This window comes from Artibeus jamaicensis, unplaced genomic scaffold (genome assembly GCF_021234435.1).
Source record: "Artibeus jamaicensis isolate MK-2021 breed Jamaican fruit bat unplaced genomic scaffold, CSHL_Jam_final scaffold_369, whole genome shotgun sequence".
NCBI classification, from domain to species: Eukaryota; Metazoa; Chordata; class Mammalia; order Chiroptera; family Phyllostomidae; genus Artibeus; species Artibeus jamaicensis.
This window is the reverse complement of record NW_026522042.1, coordinates 29,960,288-29,979,539: the sequence shown is the minus strand read 5'-3', so window position 1 is coordinate 29,979,539 and position 19,252 is coordinate 29,960,288. Positions and strand designations below refer to the sequence as shown.

The window sequence follows — 19,252 nt, the reverse complement described above, 5'->3', positions numbered from 1 at the left end:
GCTTCTCCCAGACTCTGTATACGAAAGAGAACTTCACACAGAAGTCTTTGCTTCTTGTACCATACCCTGCTCATTTACCCAACCTGAGAACCATTATAAAGGCTTTCCTGGTTTCCTCTTTTGACCAAAGGACTACTGCCTCCCCCCCCCCCCCATCAAAACTGTCCCATAACCCCCAGTTAGGATACATAAAGCCTACTGATCAGGACTGTGAGAGTCTGGCCAATCAGGCATGTACAGATTTGGATTCCTTATTTACATAAAATGGACCTAGTCGTGAACCTGAGCCTGTACCCGGCAGCCTCCCCTTTGTCAGGGGAAACACAGCTGAGGTTGCTGCCTGAACCTGTGTCTCTTAGACTGCTGTTCTATTGCGTCTGATAAGTATTGTTTTTTTAAATTCTTTATTACAGTCTAAAATTAATCTGGTTTGCAAAACCCAGGAAGACCTTGGGCAGAGACAGAGAAATAAAGGGAATCCACACAGCACAAACTGTGGCCAACTTCCCACTCAACTGTGTCTTCTTAGGAGAGATTAGTCTGTGGATGTTTGTAAGTGGCATTTGCCTTTGCAGCTTGCTCTCAGACCACCCAAACCCTAGAACCCTGCGGTCAGAAAGAAAGAACTGAGTCCAGTGGGTGGGTTTACACCAGCAGGAAAGACTGAGATTAGCATTACCGAATTACAGTTGACGGTCTGGGGTGCTGGGAAAGAAAAGGAAGGCAAGGCAGGTGGGGGCTTGGGACAATTAACTCAACAGAAGGGGGGTGGGAGGTGGATACGGGCTGTGGAAACAACAGGAGACACTGGGGGGACTTTCCTCCATCCATTTCCTCATCCTATTTCTCCTCTTCTTCTTTCTCCTGGGCAGGAAAGAAGGCTGTGGACCAGATGGAGCCTAGTGGGGCATGTCCCTGGGCCAAGCTCGAGTGTCCGGACATGCCCCTGGGCCCAAGCGCTCTTCTCAGTCTCCGCCCTGCTTTTCTCCACCACCGCGGGTGTCGGAGCTGTGCCTTTCATACCCTCTGGGCAGAACAGGCATTGACTGCTGCTAAAAATACACCCCCCACCCAAGGCTCGAGTCCCCTCTTCCTGCGGAGCCTGGGTCCTGATCCCCAGATCACGAGTCCCTGCTCAGGAGGAGGACCGGGCAGTCTAGGCTGTCAGCGGGACAGTTCAGGAGACCCAGTCCTGAGGGCTGGTAGCCTAGTGGAAGAGACCACACGTGCCTACCCCCCTGAGCTGTTTGCTGGTGGCAAGAGAGGGGAGGGGGGTCACTGTGTCTTGGATTCCTTAGGCTTTGGGAGGATGTGAAATTTGCGGATCTTTGGGTCAGAAACACTGGGATATGAAAAATCCTCCAGAAGGGTGGGCTCCTTTGGAAGACCGGCGAGGAGACCCAGGGCGCGGCGAGAGGGGACGCTGCCCCCACGCGGCTCCAACTGGGTCTTTGGAGACTCCAGCCCAGTCCCTCAAGGTGGCGTAGGGGGGGCGAATTCCAGAGCCCACCCAGTTTGCCGCAACCCACGTTCCCTTGGAGAGCCCTCGGGTCCCGCCAGGCAGAAGGGGCTTCACTGGACCGGGACTGGCCAGAGGGCGCCCCCTAAACCTCCGATACGGAAAACCTTAGCCAACTCGGCAGCTCCAAAGTGTGACTTAAGCTGCAATCGAGGCTGCCTCCCGCGAATGTGGCGGGGGGTACAGCCTTCAGTCGCAGCCGCCTCACTCCTCCGCTGCGCAATGGGGGCTGTTCTCGGCTAAGAGGACTCCTAGCGTCCCAGGCCTTTCTGTCCCTTCAGTGAAGTGCCCCGGCCCTCTAGGATAGCGGGCAAGAGCGTGAGAAGCCCACCCCCATTGCTCAGAGTGAAGGGGTGGCTGGGAAACCCTTACCTACTAAGGTGGGGTGGCGATGGGGAGTAGAACCCCACTTCCGTGCATCCAGTTAGCGAAAAGGAGAAGTGCCAGCTGTCTTCTGAGTAGGGGGTACTCGCGGATGGACGATCTCCTCCCTGCCCTATTCAGAGACAGAGGAGGAAAGTATGGGAACATCTCTCTACTCCTGCATCCCACCAAGAGGCTGGGGGCACTGGAGGGTGGGAGCACCCTTCCCCGTTGCGCTGGGAGCTAGTGGAGAGGAGGCCAGGCGCCCCCGCAGCCCTCCCAGCACAGTGGGAAGTGGGGGGCAGGGAGTGGGAACCCCCAGTCTGTGAGACAGTGTGGAGGAGGTGGACCGCGCTGTGGCTGAGTGTGGGAGGGCGGAAGGAGGGGATACCCGGGTGAGGCGCAGCCGGTGCCCCCCGCCCCCCGCTTCCTGCGTTTCTCCCTGTTTGCCTGGCCCCGGCTTCCACTAGCTCGGCCGTCGGGGGGCGGCGGTGGGTGGAGGCCTGGCTGCGCGACGCAGGGTGGGGAGAGGCGGGCCGAGGGCCCCCTGTCGCACCCGCCCCCTCCCGCGCGGTGGCGGCAGCGGCGGCTCGGAGAGCTGCCCCCGAGGCCGCCGCTCGGCCCGCGCGTCAGCGCCCAGCCCGGGGCGACTAGCTCTGCGGGCTCCGTAGCTTCTGCGCGCAGCTCTGAGCGCCGGCAGCCCGGCTACCCAGGCGGCGCGGGGGTGGGACGCGGGCGGCGGCGGGCGGGCGGCTCAGCCCAGGCCGGGCTCGCTCGGCCGGCGCCCCGCGAACCGCCCCGATGTGGCAAGAGGCGATGCGGCGCCGCCGCTACCTGCGGGACCGCGCCGAGGCGGCGGCCGCAGCGGCGGCGGGCGGCGGCGGGGACGGGCTGCAGCGGTCCCGGGACTGGCTGTACGAGTCCTACTACTGCATGAGCCAGCAGCACCCGCTCATCATCTTCCTGCTGCTGATCATCATGGGCGCCTGTCTCGCCCTGCTTGCCGTCTTCTTCGCGCTCCGGCTGGTAAGTGCTCTCTCGGCGGGACCTGCCCGGGGCATTCCCGGTCTCCGCTCCCAGCCCACTCGCAGAGCGGCCCTTCCCCCTCAGCTCCTGCCCCTCCAGCCTGCCCCGCTGCTGGCCGGGCTCGGGCGAGGGCTACGGGCACGGGCTACGGGCATCAGAAAAGTTTGCCTGGACAGCTCTGCCCAAAATAAAGTTGCCAGGGTGTTCACCAGGTGGACCACGGGCGTGCGTTTTCCCCACGTCTGCGCACCCGCAGGCAAACTCCGCCGCGCTCTGCGCCCTCGGCCGCCCGCCACATCCGCTCCGCTCCAATAGGTCTCCATCCAAATCAACCCCCGGCTTCGCGAGGCCACTGCTTGACCCCTGAGCTGGCGTTCCAGTTTGAATTGGATGTTATTAGCTCTGTAAAAAGCCTGCCTTGGGAAAGTGGTTAATAAGGAGGAAAATGTTTTAAAAAGTATGTTACCGTACATCTTTACCTTACAGTCTGTATATATTTAGTCCCATAGACAGAAAGGGATGGGGTGTTGACCTGTTGTAAATCGCGTCCTCTGGATCTGTAAGTAAGGAGCGCCAATGCTTTCCTGCTTCTGGAGCGGTAGTTAACTGTGTGCACGGGTTGTTAAAGTGGATTTCATCAGTGGGAGCACCATGAAACCCAACAACGGATGTCAATTTTGTCCACTTGTATTTTTCAAGGAGAAATCCTTGGCTCCGTTTAGCAGTGAGAGGAAATCTGTAGATGGCAGTAAACTTCCTGTCACCGATTCTTCTGTTTGGTCAAACTTTTGCACAGCCTATACGTTTGTGCAGGTTTTGGGCCAGACATCGATTACCCAGTGAGCTATTTCTGGGCAGTGTTTGATCTGGGGATGTCTCCACTGAATGATATAGATACATATGGTTTTAGCTTAGACTATAAATATGAACCTACATTTGTGTCCACTGAGCAAAGAAGTGGATGTTTGCTCATGTTTCACTCAGTGTGCAAAATAGCTGTCTTTGCTGTTTGGCAGTTTGCTTCTGATATCCTGAGCCAGATGGTGCTCAAACGTTATGCACTGGAGAACTTACCATCATGGGGTCTTTTTAAAAAGTAGGGTTTTCTTTTCCCCCACACTACAGAAGACAGCAGTCTTCTGCTGAATACAGGCCAGAATTAAAAACAGAGTGTAGGAGATCATGAGGCCACAGACCCCAACTGGCTCTTATATGTAAAGCAGAGAGCGGCTTTTGGTCCTGTGTCCTGGGTGTGAGTTTAAGGCAGTCCTCAGACCCTTACAACCAGCCCCGCTCCTAATGCTCTCGGGAGGGGAATCTTCATTTCTCTTCAACACTTTTAGGACCAAAAAGGACTTGGAGACAGGCCTTTTCCTGCTCAGTTCTCATTGGCAAGCAGTACCTCTAAAAGCATCCCCGGTTTATTCCAGTACTTTCAGGGAAGAAAACATGCCAGTTTTCCTCTGGAAGTCTGTTTTGCCAGGACATTGCTGCTGGTTAGTCTGTTGAATCTGTAATGTAAACCTGTTCTGGCTTGTTTTCTTCTAAGTGGAAAAGGAGGAGCAGGTGATGGCCTATTTATAGACATTAATATATTTAAAGACAAGTGGGAATTTCGTACCTCCCCTACACACACCACTTTGTTTGCTACGATGCAAACAGACATTTCTGATTTCTTTGACTGCCTTTGTATAGATGCTCCTGAACGGGTCAGGCAGAGATTCAGTGGAGTCGAGCTGAAAGCACACTTCTCTGATTTGTCTTGATCTTGGTATTTGTGTTTTTTTACACAACTCCTTTATGCTCCTTTTCACTCAGTGCAAATGCTGGAGTGGTATCCTTTTACAAAGTTTACACAGGCCTTTTTACTTTTTCTTGATTAGTCAATTGTTTCCCAACTTAAGGGATGCTCAGCTGAATTGTTTAAAGCACAAAATGGACGTTTCCCAGGGCATGGCTGTAGCCCAGGCTGCTGTCCAGATGGATCCCATTCTTTTGCGATACATGATCCATGGTCTGACTACTCTGCAAATCCTCTGAGGTGGGAAGCTGTGCAGAAATGTTCTGGAATGAGGGAGGGTGGTGGAAAGGTGGGAACTGGTGCTGCTGCCAAGTGGGAAGTGGGAAACTCTGGGAGGAATTAAGCACATCCTACGAACCTGGATCTTAGGAGGGAATGGGATGACTCTGAGCTCCTCATGGTTCATTTCTCTCTTGATTTTAGTGGTGCTATAAAGAGCAGTTCCTCTTCCCAAAATATGTTCTAACAGTCAATATCAAAATATGTCCAGATAGTCAAAGATGGTTGGGGTTGGAGCACTGGGAGATGAGACAGTGTTAACATAGAACAATGTTTGCATGGTGAGGGGTGAGTTCCTTTTGCAGGCTGACCAGAGCCTGACTTCCCAGAGATCTACCTCGGGAGATGGAAACAGCTGCTTGGGGCTGGCCCAGGCATCCACCTTCCAGCACTTCACTAGAATAGCTAGGCTCTGATGTAATTCAGGAGCGCGGCAGATCTATTTTTGCTGCCTGAAATCTTGGACAGATTCCTTCTTTCCCATGAATCTGCTTGATTTTGATTTCCATCAGTTTCTGTAGTAGAAAAAGTCTAGCAGTTTTCTTGATGCACACCCATAGACCCGAGCGCATTTGGATTGCAAAATCATTTTAGCTGGCATCATCCCGGGACATGGGGATTTTTTGCTATATGTAATTGCCTTTGTGGGAAGTAGTTGAAAATATCTGTTGAAAAAAGTAAGCTTTGTCATGATTTTGTATTTCCCTAAGTAACATTATTCAGAAACTAGTTTCACTTCATTTCAATCCAGGGTCAATCCATGATTTTGCATCATTGATCTTGATGTTAAAGTAATCCTCAAAGTATTTTTATTGTACTATAAAAGTAAATTCAGAATTGAAGCTCCACCATCTTGCTTAACTGTTTGCTACATAAAAAGCTATTAAATAGATTTAACTCCATATTCGTTAAGAATTATCTAGCTATGAAACAAAGTTAATAGAACCCATGTTAGCATGTCTAGAATTATAATATTTTGTTTAATAATATGAAGGTATTTTCCATTGCTTACCATGGAAATTTTTAATGATAATATTAGGCATGATGAGGAAAATAAACTTTGTTCCTGGCCTTGGAAAGCAGGCAATTAAGGAAACCAAGCTTTAAGTCTTGTGACGTCACTTCATTTTCTAGGATTGGTTCTCATTACTATTTTCTCAGAATTAAATTTCTCTCCTTTATTATGTCTTGAATCTGATAGCTTTTCTCAAAATTTGCTTGTCATTGTTAGGACAGGTTGATATATATATCTCAACCTATCAAACACACACACACACACACATACATACGAGTTTGTCAAAATAGCAGCTGGCACTAGTCAGGTTTGTTTCAACTAAAATTTATAATTAGAAAGAGTCAATATTTCAACTGGAATGGAAAAATTTTGTTCCCATATGTTTTAAATGGTCAGATATTGCAATAAAGAGATTTTTGGTATGTTTTTGGTTTGATATTGAAAGCCATATAAGAGTATATACTTACATTAAATATGTATGTACTTTTAATAAATATGATTTTGAATGTGAATGTGATCTACCCTCTTGCTTTTACTGTGATGTAGTGTGCATAAACTTTAAAACAATAACCATAAGTACTTTTCATTACAAATCAAATGTCCAGTATCCATTTTTCTAGGGGCTGATATAGCAGGGCATTTCTTTTGTCTATATACAGAGAAAGAATCATAATTTTTCCAAAGCCAGCGAACCAACCAACAAACCCAATCATTGTTGGGTGAACTTGGCTTTATCATTGCAGATAGCATTTCAGTACCCTCAGTGGGTGGAATAGGCCAATGGGAAGAAATCAATCTTCAGCCCTTTTTTAGGGGCGGAAGGCTGAAGAAAGCAAGTAAATATGCCTTTCATCTCCTAAGAGTGAGGAGATTCTGCACATACTGTCTCTGGTCCTGTAATACATCTTTTTGAGCATTTCTATACTTGTAGGAAAATATTAGTTGGCAGATATTTGTAATTTACAACCAGCAATTCATTGTCATTTTATTTATAATTTAACTTTGGTATAAACAAAAGACAAGGAAAACTGTAATTTTCTGCCTGAAAGGTGGTTGCAATTTAGAGGACTTGCAAGAAAGAACTTTGGAAGCATCCTGTGGATATTAAAGTGCGTAATTAGGTATGTGCACAGCACCTTGCCTTCTTTATTTAACAAAGGCCGAGACTGTAGTGGTTAGGAGCATCTCTCTGTGTGGCATTTTGCTTTTCCCTTTCTACCTCTGTGATCTTGGACAAATGGTTTAACCTCTCTTTACCCCAGTTTTGTTGTTTGTGAATGGGATGGTTACCTGCCTTCTAAGGTGAGGGTCCAAATTAGTACATGTGAAGCACTTAGAATGACACCTGACACAGAATGTGCCCTCAGGAACTACTGTCATTAGTGAGTCTCCCGTTGCTGCATTTTCACTGCTGCTGGGAAGAAATGCATAGACACGTACATAGCATTAGAGCTGGAAGGGCTGTCATTGTATACATGAGGAAAATGAGACCAAAAGAAGTTAGCTCGTTTTTTTCAAAGTCATGCCATTGCTGTGGTGATACCAGGTGCAGAGCATTTGACTTTTCCTGGCTGAACTGTTCTAGAGTTTATTGCAGGTATAAAATGCCCCTTTCTGGCCCTGGCCCAAAAGTAATTTTCTTGTTGATGTTTCATGCTGATGTGAACATCCTCCATCTTCACTGTGTAACGGAGTTATATATTAAAGGGAAGAAAAGGGAAGAAATTCCCTTTAATGTTAAAAGAATCTAGGTAGAGATGCTTCCTCGCAATGAATTCACTGAGATGGGGCATCAGTTATTCCCATTTTGCTGACTATGCCCAGTGCCTTCCCCATTAAGCAGAGGCTCCCTTTGTGACTTTTCTTCTGCTCTCTGAGCAGGCCCTGGCATAAACACTGTGGCCTGTAAAATCCATTTCAATTGAAGTGTCTGTAAAACTCACTGATGTTTTTAGATCAAACTTTCTATTTAAAAAATGATAATGCTGTGAGAGCTGATCTATTGCTAAGTTAAAGTCGTTTCATGGTTTGATTAGTAACTGTTAGTGATAGGAGTGTCAAAGCTGGGTTTTTGCATATAATCCACTGACACACTCGTCCTTTCTAGAACTTGTTATTGACATGGGCACACTATCAAGTTCTAGGGCTTACACAGTCCAGCCTTGGCCAAGCGCCCTGTGTGCACTGGTTTCTGCCTCTGACAACTGCAAAGCTCATGAACTATACAGAATCATGTAACCACTACATTACTGTCATCTGACATGCAGGATAATTTCGTGAATCCGTCTTGTCTCCTCAACTAATTGTTAGTTCTTTCAGGGAAGAAGTGTAGCACTCCCCGTATTTAACACAGCACTAACCATTTTGCAGGTGCTTAATTAACATTTATAATTTATGGTGTAGGTTTGCTTTCCTTAGCAGTTGTCTTTTCTGTCATGTAGCCTGCTGGTTAAGAGCACGAAACTTTGTGGATAGACCTGGATCCCAGTCTCAATTTTGCCACTTAGCATGTGTTCCTGACATGTTTATATATCTCTGTAGCTTCAGTTATGTCACCTGTGAAATAAAATGAATAAAACCACCAGGATCAGGGAGCTGTGTTGGGAACTGAGACAGAGCAGAAGAGCATTTAGATCAGTGAAGGACACCTATGGTACCCCAAATGTAGGCTGCTGTTGTTATATTTGTACCCTGGGGGGGTTCCTCACCAAGGTCTCCTGTAGCTGTGTTTCTCATTGAAAACTAATTGAGTCCTAGGATTTTTAAACCTGGGTATAAAAGAACAGGGAATGTGTTTCTATTTATTTATGTTGTGCATGTAACTTTGAGTTATTAAAAAGGGAGCAGAAGCAGACTCCCTTGCCTGGTTGATACTTATATGGACATTCATATTGTTTAGTTTTATTAATTTTGATAATGTTGTAAATTTCCCATGTGATTTCTCAGTATCAAACCAGGATGTGACACACCCTAGGCAATTCTGGTTTGCAGCTACCAAGTGCCTTTGGGAGAGAGAATGAGTTGAGTTAGCTCGTGCTTGGTCCGTTTGAGCACATTAAAGCTTTACTAATGTTGTTTCAATGACCTCTTTGTATGAGGATATAATAAAAATCACAAGGAAGGGGCTGAGGAGAGGTTCAGATGAAGGCTTTGTTAGTCCAACTGTTGCTGGCAATGTTACAAATAATTCTTTTTATTCCTTCTTTTTACTTGGGTTAACATGTCCATCCCTAGGAGCAAGACTCAGGTGACAGGGTAATGAACACAGTAACGTGAATCTCAGCCTAAAAACCCACTGAGAGTGGCTTTGCCAAACAGTTTTCTGAAATTGCCCAGGGTCTGAGAATGAACAATGATGCTGATACGAGAGAGAGAGAGAGAATACAGACCTGGGGCATGACTATTAAGGATGCATACCGACCAGTGTATCTCAGAGTCAAACCAAGTCACTTAAAAAACTTGGTCCTTGAATGGGAATTTTTAATTATTAGCACAATTAAATATATTACATGAACAATTTATTGCATTGGAAATATATAGGCTTAAAGAATAACAACTTGTTACTAGATCATTGGAGTTCCTGGGATTTGTCAAGATAATTATCATTGCCTGAGAGAGTCCCAAGAATAAATAAGTCAAGTCTTTAGGGTCAGCACTAATGTAATGGGACCCCAGGCTGAACAGTCTTAGAATTAGAACCTCTGTTTTTTTCTACCTACATTTTTTACTATTCACCAGACACAATGAAACTGGTATATTACAGCTAGGGTCAGCCAGAGATCAAAGGTGCTGACTTCAATGACTATGTGCTTTCTCCCCAAGACTGAATTATGGTATGTGTGTTTTAAGTGTCCTGTGTTATTTTTAAAGCTACATAAAATGAAATGGTAAAATAATTAAGATTTATAGCTACTAGTGATCTGAACTAGAAAAACTTTTAGGTGAGTTCATTACTAGAACCAATACAAAGTTATCGGTGTTTAAAATTCAGAGACTAAAGAGATCAGGTGAATGCAAATGAAAGACATATCGAAGAAATACTTAGTTCAAACATATGGGAGATCTAATTTCTAATTCTTTCCTTCCATTGATTTTCAGTTAGTTCAAACATTCATATGTTTCTCAGAATTGGACTTTAGGTACACAAAATGAGATTTATCATTTGATTAATTTGATTCATCTTTGATTCTCAAGCACAATCCCTGTGGTGTGGGGTGGTGATCAAGATCCATTTACATTTTTTTGTTGTTGCGAAGAATGAATTTTTGCTGAATCATTTTAGTTATTCTTTCCCACATGAAAATCCCACATATGAGTGGTTTGTTACGGGCTGTCTCCTCTGTTCCATTGCCTGAGTTTTGTTTTGCTTTTATCCCTGTAACACTGAGCACTTGCATACACAGACACACGCACAGAGCACAATTACTAAAGCTTTGCAATAAGTATTTATATTAATCAGAGCAGGTAACATGCAACTCCTTTACAAGTTTCTTGGTTATTCTTGTGTTCTTTCACACACACTTTGTAGTCACCTATGCCATCTCCATATGAGACGACTGTATTTGGATCTTGTTAGTATCTATATTGAATTTATTGATTCATTCCTGAGAATTGATATTTTAGAGTAAGTGTTTCTATCCATGAAGGCAGGCTGTTTTAGAGCTTCTACTGCATCCTGGAGGTCATTCTCCAAACTCCAAACAAGGCTGTCTACAGGCAGGCCCTGTCACTGAGTCTTCACAAGGTCATTCCTGCCTTTGCTCAACAAAGCTGCTTTCGGGTGATGGGGAGAAGGGTAAGAACAGTTCATGTGAATGGTGTTTTGGGCAGAAACATTGTGGACAGGAAAGCAAAATCTGTATCCAGAGTAAGTTTGGTTCAAGGGAGAGCAAAGTGCTGCACCTTCCAGCATGGAAGCACGAATTGTAATCGGCCTGCCATAAATAGTTGCCGATCCTCCAGAGGAGGACGCATGTAAGGGACTCAGAGTTATGGTGCTTTAATGGTCTCTTTAGGTGACACTAGTGTATTCTTCAGTACCAGCTGTAATCCAGACCTGGATTTTTATTCCCTCAGGCATAGGGAACTTTCTGTGAGGACATAGGTGCAGGTTCAGAGAGAGAGAGAGAGAGGAAGTGGTGTAGCAGGAGTAGAGGCTGTGAGTGTCTGCACCATTGGGTCATGGAACTTGTGCCATCAGACCTGTGTGAGCCCGAACTCTCAAATTCCACCTCCACTTGTGGATGGGATGCCTCTGTGCACACCCAATTTCATGGCCTAGAGCATGGGCGGCAAACACAAGGCCCACAGGCCGCATCCGGCCCTCCATCTTGTTTTATGCGACCTGGCACCTTGTTTCTACCCAGTGGCAGCACTGAGCTCCTTGCCCCTAGTAAAGGAGCAGTTACATTATACAGCCCTAAAATTGCATTCGGCCCTTTGAAGGCGACTGCGAGGCTGATGGGGCCCCTGGTGAAAATGAGTTTGACACCCCTGGCCTAGAGGATCATACAACAATCTGTTAGTTATGGACATCTCAAATGGCATAAGGAATTCGTGGTCCATGGTCAATGTTCAGTGCCTTCTGGGATTTGGTGACAAGACAGTCATTATTTCTCAAATGGAGAGTGATTACCTGTAGAAGTACTAAGAAGCCTTCATAAAGCACTGGCTTGGGTTAGAAAGTGGGAGCTTTTGGGGCAGTCTGCAAAGACAAACATGGCTAGGCACCCAAGGGTGACCATGGTGGAGGAGCTCAATGGAAGGGGCTTTGAGAATCTGTGCTTCTGTGTAGCTACTACTTCTGAGCTTCTACAGCCAAGAGTTTGCTTGGCCACTATTTACCAGTGGCCAGAATTTGGGCAGAAGGGCAGGATATGGAGCAGGGGACAGTGAGGACCCGCTGAAGCCTGCTCGGACCTTTGTGCTCATGATCATGTCTGATGTGGAGTTCTTAGGTGAAAACTAGCTCTACACATGTAAGCACTGGCACAAGTTCCTCATCTGTTAACTCTAAGAGCCACAAAGAGAAAGGACTTCTGAAAATTGGAACTCCCAGCAAAACCAAACTGACCATAGATGATTCAGCTCAACTTTAAAAATGACCAGTCTCCCTCCGAGATTCACTTTTATTCTAAGCACACTACAAGTATTGATATATACTCTTTTTTCATTATTCTTTTAAAATTTATGTTATGATTTCTTTTTCAATCCAAAAGTTAGAGTTGTGCTTTTTATCTGGAAAAATGCGTGTTAATTTTAATTTATACTTTTGTTATAAACTTCTAATTTAAAATCACTGTGATCCAAGAACATGTGTCTCTATATTTTTTTTTGGAAATTTTTGGTAAATTGCCCAGTACATAATTTAAAAACAAATTATTCCATGTGCACTTGAAAAGAATATTGTTCTTCCTGAGGTTGTCTGTAGAATTCTGTATTTGTCAATTAGGTCATACTTACTAGATTATGACGTTCAGATCTTTTGCATTATTTATTTTGTTTTTGTTTTGTTTGCTTGATCTACCAACAGCTGAATAGAGATGCTGAACCCTTCCATGTACTCTTGGTACATGGATACACTTCTCCCTCTTGTTCTATATATTTTAGCTTTAAACATTCTGAGGCTATTTTATTGGGTTTATAGATGTTTGAAATTGTTATAATTGCCTAGGAATTGAGCATTTCATTATTTTATTTTTATTCTTAAAGTTATTTTTCTTTAATGCATTATTTTGTTAGATACTAAAATAACATGTTTTCATCTTTTTATTTTCAACCTTTTTGTGTCTTTTTGCTTAGTTCTGTCTTTCCGAAATAGGATTTAGTTGAGCTTTGTTTTATTATTCAGTCTAGGAACTGACTTTTTAATTGGCAAGTTAAAAACCACTTATTTCATTGTGATAATTGATATATTTCCACTTGTTTGTATCATTTTACTTCTTTGATATCTATTCGTCCCAATTCCTTCTCCTTACTCTTTCATTGTTTCTTTTTTTTTTGGGGGGGCTTGATTTTTTCTTCTTCGATCTTTCATTTTTCCCCTCTGATCATTTGGAATTTATGTGTTTTATTTGTATTCTTTTGGTAGTCACTCTTAAAATTTTTTCATAATAAAAATTGAAAGTTGGTCATTCTTGACACCTAGTTCATTAAATGACTTTGAAACACTTTATCTGTACTTTTCTTTTCCTGACACTGTTAGTGTCATTATTAAATATTTAACTTTTGTCTTTTTAAGCCTGTAAATTAGACACCTATTATTCTTTCAAATAGACAGTGTGAGTTTATGCCAGGGGGTTTACCATTGTATTTGTTCACCTTCTTCTTTCATATTACATAGTCCTTTTAGAATTATTTAATTTCTTCAAAGTTCTTTTAGAGATTTCTTTAAAATTTTTTTTATTTTTGTCTTTCACCACCTGGCTTATTTCACTTATCATAACACTCTCCAGTTCTATCCACGCTGTTGCAAACAGTAGGAGCTCCTTTCTTTCTCCTGCGTAGTATTCCATTGTGTAAACATACCACAGTTTTTTCATCTCCTCATGTACTGACGGGCACTTAGGCTGTTTCCAGCACTTGGCTATTATAAATTGTGCTGCTATGAACATTGGGGTGCATGGATTCTTTTGAGTTGGTGTTTTAGAATTCTTAGGGTATAATCCCAGCAGTAGAATTGCCAGGTCAAAAGGCAGTTTCATTTTTAGTTTTTTGAGGAAATTCCATACTGTTTTCCACAGTGACTGCACCAGTCTGCATTCCCACCAATACCATATGGTCTCACATATAAGTGGAACCTAATCAACAAAACAAACAAGTGAGCAAAATGGAACCAGAGACATGGAAATAAAGAACAAACTGACAGTAAGCACAGGGAAGGCAGGAGGGGGATAACAAGGAAAATATGGGGAAGGGTCATCAAGGAACAAGTATTCCTTAATCCCTTTACCTCTTCACTTAGCCACTTAACCACCCCCCCCACCTTGGGAGCCATTGGTCTGTTCTCTGTATCTGTGAATTTGCTTCAATGTTGTTTCTTAATTTTTTTCTTTAGATTCTACATATAAGTGAAGTGATCTGATATCTGTCTTTTTCTGTCTGACTTATTTCACTTAGCATAATACCCTCTAGGTCCATCAGTGTGGTTGCTAATGGTAACATTTAATTTTTTTATAGCTGAGTTTATTTATATATATATATACACACACATATACATATATATGTATATATGTATATATGTGTGCCACATATGTATATATGTGTGTGTATGCCACAGCTTTTTTATTTACTCGTCTGTGATGGAAACTTGGGTTGCTTCCATAGCTTGATTATTATAAATAAAACTGTGATGGATGTGGTGTACATATATCATTTTGAATTTGTATTTTGTTTTTTTTTTTCAGCTACATGCCCAGAAGTCAAGTTCTTGGGTTATAGATAGTTCTACTTTTAATTTTTTGAGGAACTTCCGCACTGTTTTCCACAGTGGCTATACCAATGTGCTGTCCCACCCAACTGCAACAGAGCAGGAGGGAGGGTTCCCTTTTTCCCACATTCTGGTCAACACTTGTCACTTGTGATTTATGGATGATGGTCATTCTGACAAGCCATGAGGTGATATCTCACTGTGGTTTTAGTTTACATTTCTCTTATGATTAACGCTCTTGAGCATCTTTCATACGTCTGTTGGCCACCTGTATGTCTTCTTTGGAGAAACTTCTACTGAGCTTCTCTGCCCATTTTTCCACTGGATTGTTGTGTGTGTGTGTGTGTGTGTGTAAAGTTTGTATGAATTCTTTTTATATTTTGGTTATTAACCTCTTATCAGATGTATAATTGGCAAACATGTTCTCCCATTCAGTAGGTTATCTTTTCATTTTGTTGATGATTTCCTTTTGCTGTGCAAAAACTTTTTAGTTTGATGTAAACCCACTTGTTCATTTGTTTTGTTTCCCTTGCTTGAGGATATATGTCAGAAAAAAATTGCTAACAGAAGTGTCAGAGAGTTTACAGCTTATGTTTCTTCCTAAGGGTTTTTTGGTTATAAGTCTTACATTTAAGCCTTTAGTATATTCTCGGTTTATTTTTTGTATATGGTGTAAGAAGGTGGTTTAGGTTTATTTTATTTTTTGCATGTAGCCAATTTTCCCAGTGTTTATTGAATAGACTTATTTTTTCTCCATTGTATGTTCTTGCCTCCTTCATCATATATTAATTGTCCACATAGGCATGGATCTATTTCTGGGCTCTTTATTTTGTTCCAATGATCTATGTGTCTGTTTTTATGGCAGTACCATGTTATTTTGATTACTATAGTCTTATAGTATAGTTTGATATGTGATACTTCCAACTTTGTTTTTCTTTCTCAAGATTGCTGTGGCTATTCTGGGTCTTTCGTGGTTTCACATAAAGTTTTGGATTATGTCTAGTTCTGTGAAAAATGCCATTGATATTTTGAAATGGATGGCAATCTATAGATTGCTTTGGGCATTTTAATGATATTAATTTTTTCTATCCATGAGCACAGAACATGTTTCCATTTATGATTATCTTCTTCAATTTCTTTCTTTAATGTCTTTTAATTTTTTGAGTACAGGTCTTCTACTTCCTTGGTTAAATTTATTTTTAAGTAATGTATTTTCTTTGATGTAGCTGTAAATGGGATTGTTTTCTTCATTTCTCTTTCTGGTAGTTCATTATTTGTATACAAAAATTAAGTCAATTTCTGAATACTTATTTTGCATCCTGCTCCTTTGCCAAATTCATTTATCAATTCTAGTAGTTTTTGGTGAAATCTTAGAGTTCTTTGTATATAGTATCATGTCATCTTCAAATAATGAGTTTTACTTCTTCATTTTCAATTTGAATGCCTTTCATTTCTTCTTGTCTGACTGCTATAGCTAGGACTACCAGTACTATGTTGATATGAGTGGTGAGAGCAGACATCCCTGTCTTGTTTCTGATCTTAAGGGAAACACTTCTAACTTTTCCCTGTTGAGTATGATGTTATGTGATATTATATTGAAGCATGTTCCCTCTGTTTCCATGTTGCTGATAATTTTTATTATAAATGGGTGCTAGATTTTGCCAAGTGCATTTTTTGCATCTATTGATATGATCATGAGACTTTTTTTCCTGCCTTTGATTTACTTGCTATTTTCATGTTAATTGATTTGTGGGTATTGAACCAACCTTGTATCCCAGGAATAAATTTCATTTGATCATGGTGTATGATCTTTTAAAGTACTGCTGAATTTGGTTTGCTGATATTTTGTTCAGAATTCTTGTATTCATGTTCATGCAGGATATTGATCTATAATTTTTTTAATGTTTGTGTTAGGGTTTGAAATCAGGATAATGCTAGACTAATAAAATGAGCTTGGGAGACTTCCCTCTTTTTGAATTTTATGGAATGGTTTGAGAAGGATAGGTGTTAATTATTCTTTGAATGTTTGGTAAAGGTTACATGTAAAGCCATCCAGTTCATGGCTTTTGTTTGTTGGGGAAGTTTTTGACTATTGAATCAATTTTGTTGGTTATGATTGGTCTGTTTGGATTTTCTGTTCCTTCTGGATTAGTCTTGGAAGATTGTACGTTTTTAGGAATGTATACATTTCTTCCAGATTGTTCAACTTGTTGGCATATTATGGTTCATAGTAGTTTCTTATAATCCTTTGTATTTCTGTGGTGTCAGTTGTCATTTTGCCTCTTTTGTTTTTCATTTTACTTATTTGGGTCCTCTTCCATTCTTTCTTGATAAGTCTGGTGAAGCATTTATCAATCTTGTTTATATTTTAAAGAACCAGTTCTTGGTTTCAGAATATTTTGCATTTCATTTTCTTCAACTCTAATTTTTATTATTTCATTCTTGTTGCTTACGTTGTACTTTGCGTTTTGAAATTATTGTGATATAATTTCAATCTTTTTAAATGTATTGATACTTTTTTGTGGACTAAGTAGAGAAAATTTTTTGATGGTACATGTCAGCTTTAAAAAATTATTTATCTATAAATGTTTACATTTTTCTCTCTTTAAAATAACTTTTGATGATTATACAAGGTTGACTTATTTTGTACTCATTAATTCACCATTACTTCTTGCACTGCTGAAATTTCTTCTCTAATGCTGTGATGTTCTTTGTGGGTGATCCTTCCTGGCTGAGCACTCTTAGGATCTCTTCTTCATATCTAATATTTTGTATTTTTCTCATGTAAACATGCTTGTATTTCTTTTTGTCTAACTGACATTCTGGAGTTGTAGATTATTGGTTTTCATTAGTATTGCACAATCCCCAACTGATCTGTCTTTAGATGTTTTATGTCAAGTCTCTTCATTTTGTAATTCAGATTCCAATCAGACATTTGTTATACCCTTTTACTCTTTTTATTCTATTCTTCATGTCTTAGTGTTTCTTATAATTTTTACCTCCTCATATTTTTTGTTGCATTGCTTTAAAGCTTTGTTTTATTGTACAGTTCACTATTTTTAATTGTTTTTCTGTTTAACCCAATTGTTGAACTTTTATTTATATGTTTATGTTTTTCATTTTTACATGTTTCATTTTCTGTTTGTACTTGATTGATTCCTGTTGTGACATCATCCTTTATGTTTCTTTAAACATATCATGTATAGCTAGTCTGTGTTCTCTGGTGGCCAATTTTGATATGTGGTTTCCTTGGAAATCAAAACCATTTGTTTCTTCTATTGGACCCTCACTCTTACTGTCTCTGCTCAGTGTGTGTGTGTGTGTGTGTGTGTGTGTGTGTGTAATTTTTAATGTAAGGTGTTTGATTGTAATTGGTAGGAATATTGAAGTTCTAAGTGGGGAAGTTTTTCACAAAGAATAGTTTGCTGTGGTTCCCAAGATATTGGGAATGTGTCCACTTTGGCTTTCTTTGCTCCCCCTGCGATTCTGTGGATCTACATTCTGCTGGGCTTCCCAGCCTTCATCTGTGGCATCCCATTATGTCAACAGCGCGAGGATGGTTCTTGCTTTTCTCAGCTGCTCCAGGATCCATGTCTTTAGTGTACTCATCTAATTATAGGTTTGGGGGGGGGCAGGGGATGAGGAGTGGAGGTTTTTGGAGAAGAGGGGAGGGAGTTGGAGACTTTGTCTTCCTTTTGTGAGACTAGCATTGCCCTCAGAATACCTTATATTTGGGATCTAGTTCTTATGTAAGGGAAGGTTCTTTAAAGTATGATGCCTGATTTAAAACAATTTCCCATGTAAAATGCACTTTTTTAAGTGTCTTTATTCATATTATTAAAATGTGAGTAAGAATTCTGTCCTGTGTTGTAGGAGCTGAGAATCAGTAAATATGGCCAGACTGGAGGCCATGTATTTGTATTTATGTAAACAAGTCTTTTCTAAAATAAGCAGGTAGAAACCAGTTCATGTTCTGTATACATATAATTTGTGTGTTCATTTCAAAAATATTTCTATGTTGTGGATTGTTTAGCATGACAAATTGACTAAGGTTTGGATATAAGAAGGCTTTCATAATTTTTTCAGAATTATTTTTGCATTTTACATTTAGATCTCTGATCCAGTCTGAGTTAATTTGTGGGGAGAGTGTAAAATATGTCTGGATTCACTTTTTTTTTTGTCATGTCAGTATCTATTTAGTTGTTTCAAGATATTTTGCTGAAAAGACTATCCTTTCTCCCTTGACTTGTCTTTGCTCCTTCATCAAATATCCGTGTACTACATCTATGTAGGTCTATTCTGTTCCACTGACCCGTCGTCTGTTCTTCTGCCAATGTCACCCATCTTGGATGTTGGAGCTTTCTAGTAAGTCTTAATTTCAGGCAGCATAAGTCCTCCAGCTCTGTTCTTGTCTTTCACATTGGATGGCTGATTTGGGTCTTTTTGACTCTTCATATAAGCTTTAAAATCAGTGTGTTCATAGCTACAAAATAACTTGCTGGGATTTTTATTGGGAGTGCACTGAATGCACAGATTAACTGGGGAAGAAATGACATTTTGACAATATTGTTCTCCTATCTGTGTACATGGACTATTTCTCCATTTATTGAGACCATTTTTTGATGTATTTCATTATGGTTATGTAGCATTTTAATCAGTATTTTTAATTGTACCTCATGATATTTAGAATACAATTACATATATAGAAAAGGATGAAAAATATATTTCCTATTATATCACACACATATATGAATGAATAACAGTCTATTATAGAATAATAGTGTATATCTGCATGCACAAACCTGATGTCAGATATATAGC

At 41.4% G+C, this 19,252-nt stretch overlaps 1 protein-coding gene across 2 annotated transcripts in view; it reads left to right on the top strand.

Annotated features, from left to right (window-relative positions):
- The first annotated feature begins 2,662 nt into the window (after positions 1–2,662).
- ADCY2 (adenylate cyclase 2) overlaps positions 2,663–19,252 on the top strand; it is a 355,653-nt gene continuing 339,063 nt past the window's right edge. For both annotated transcript variants that reach the window (XM_053657169.1, XM_053657168.1), the window contains exon 1: positions 2,663–2,908. In XM_053657169.1, coding sequence (XP_053513144.1) covers positions 2,684–2,908 — 225 coding nt within the window. In that variant the 5' untranslated portion in view covers positions 2,663–2,683. The remainder of the gene's footprint in view (positions 2,909–19,252) is intronic.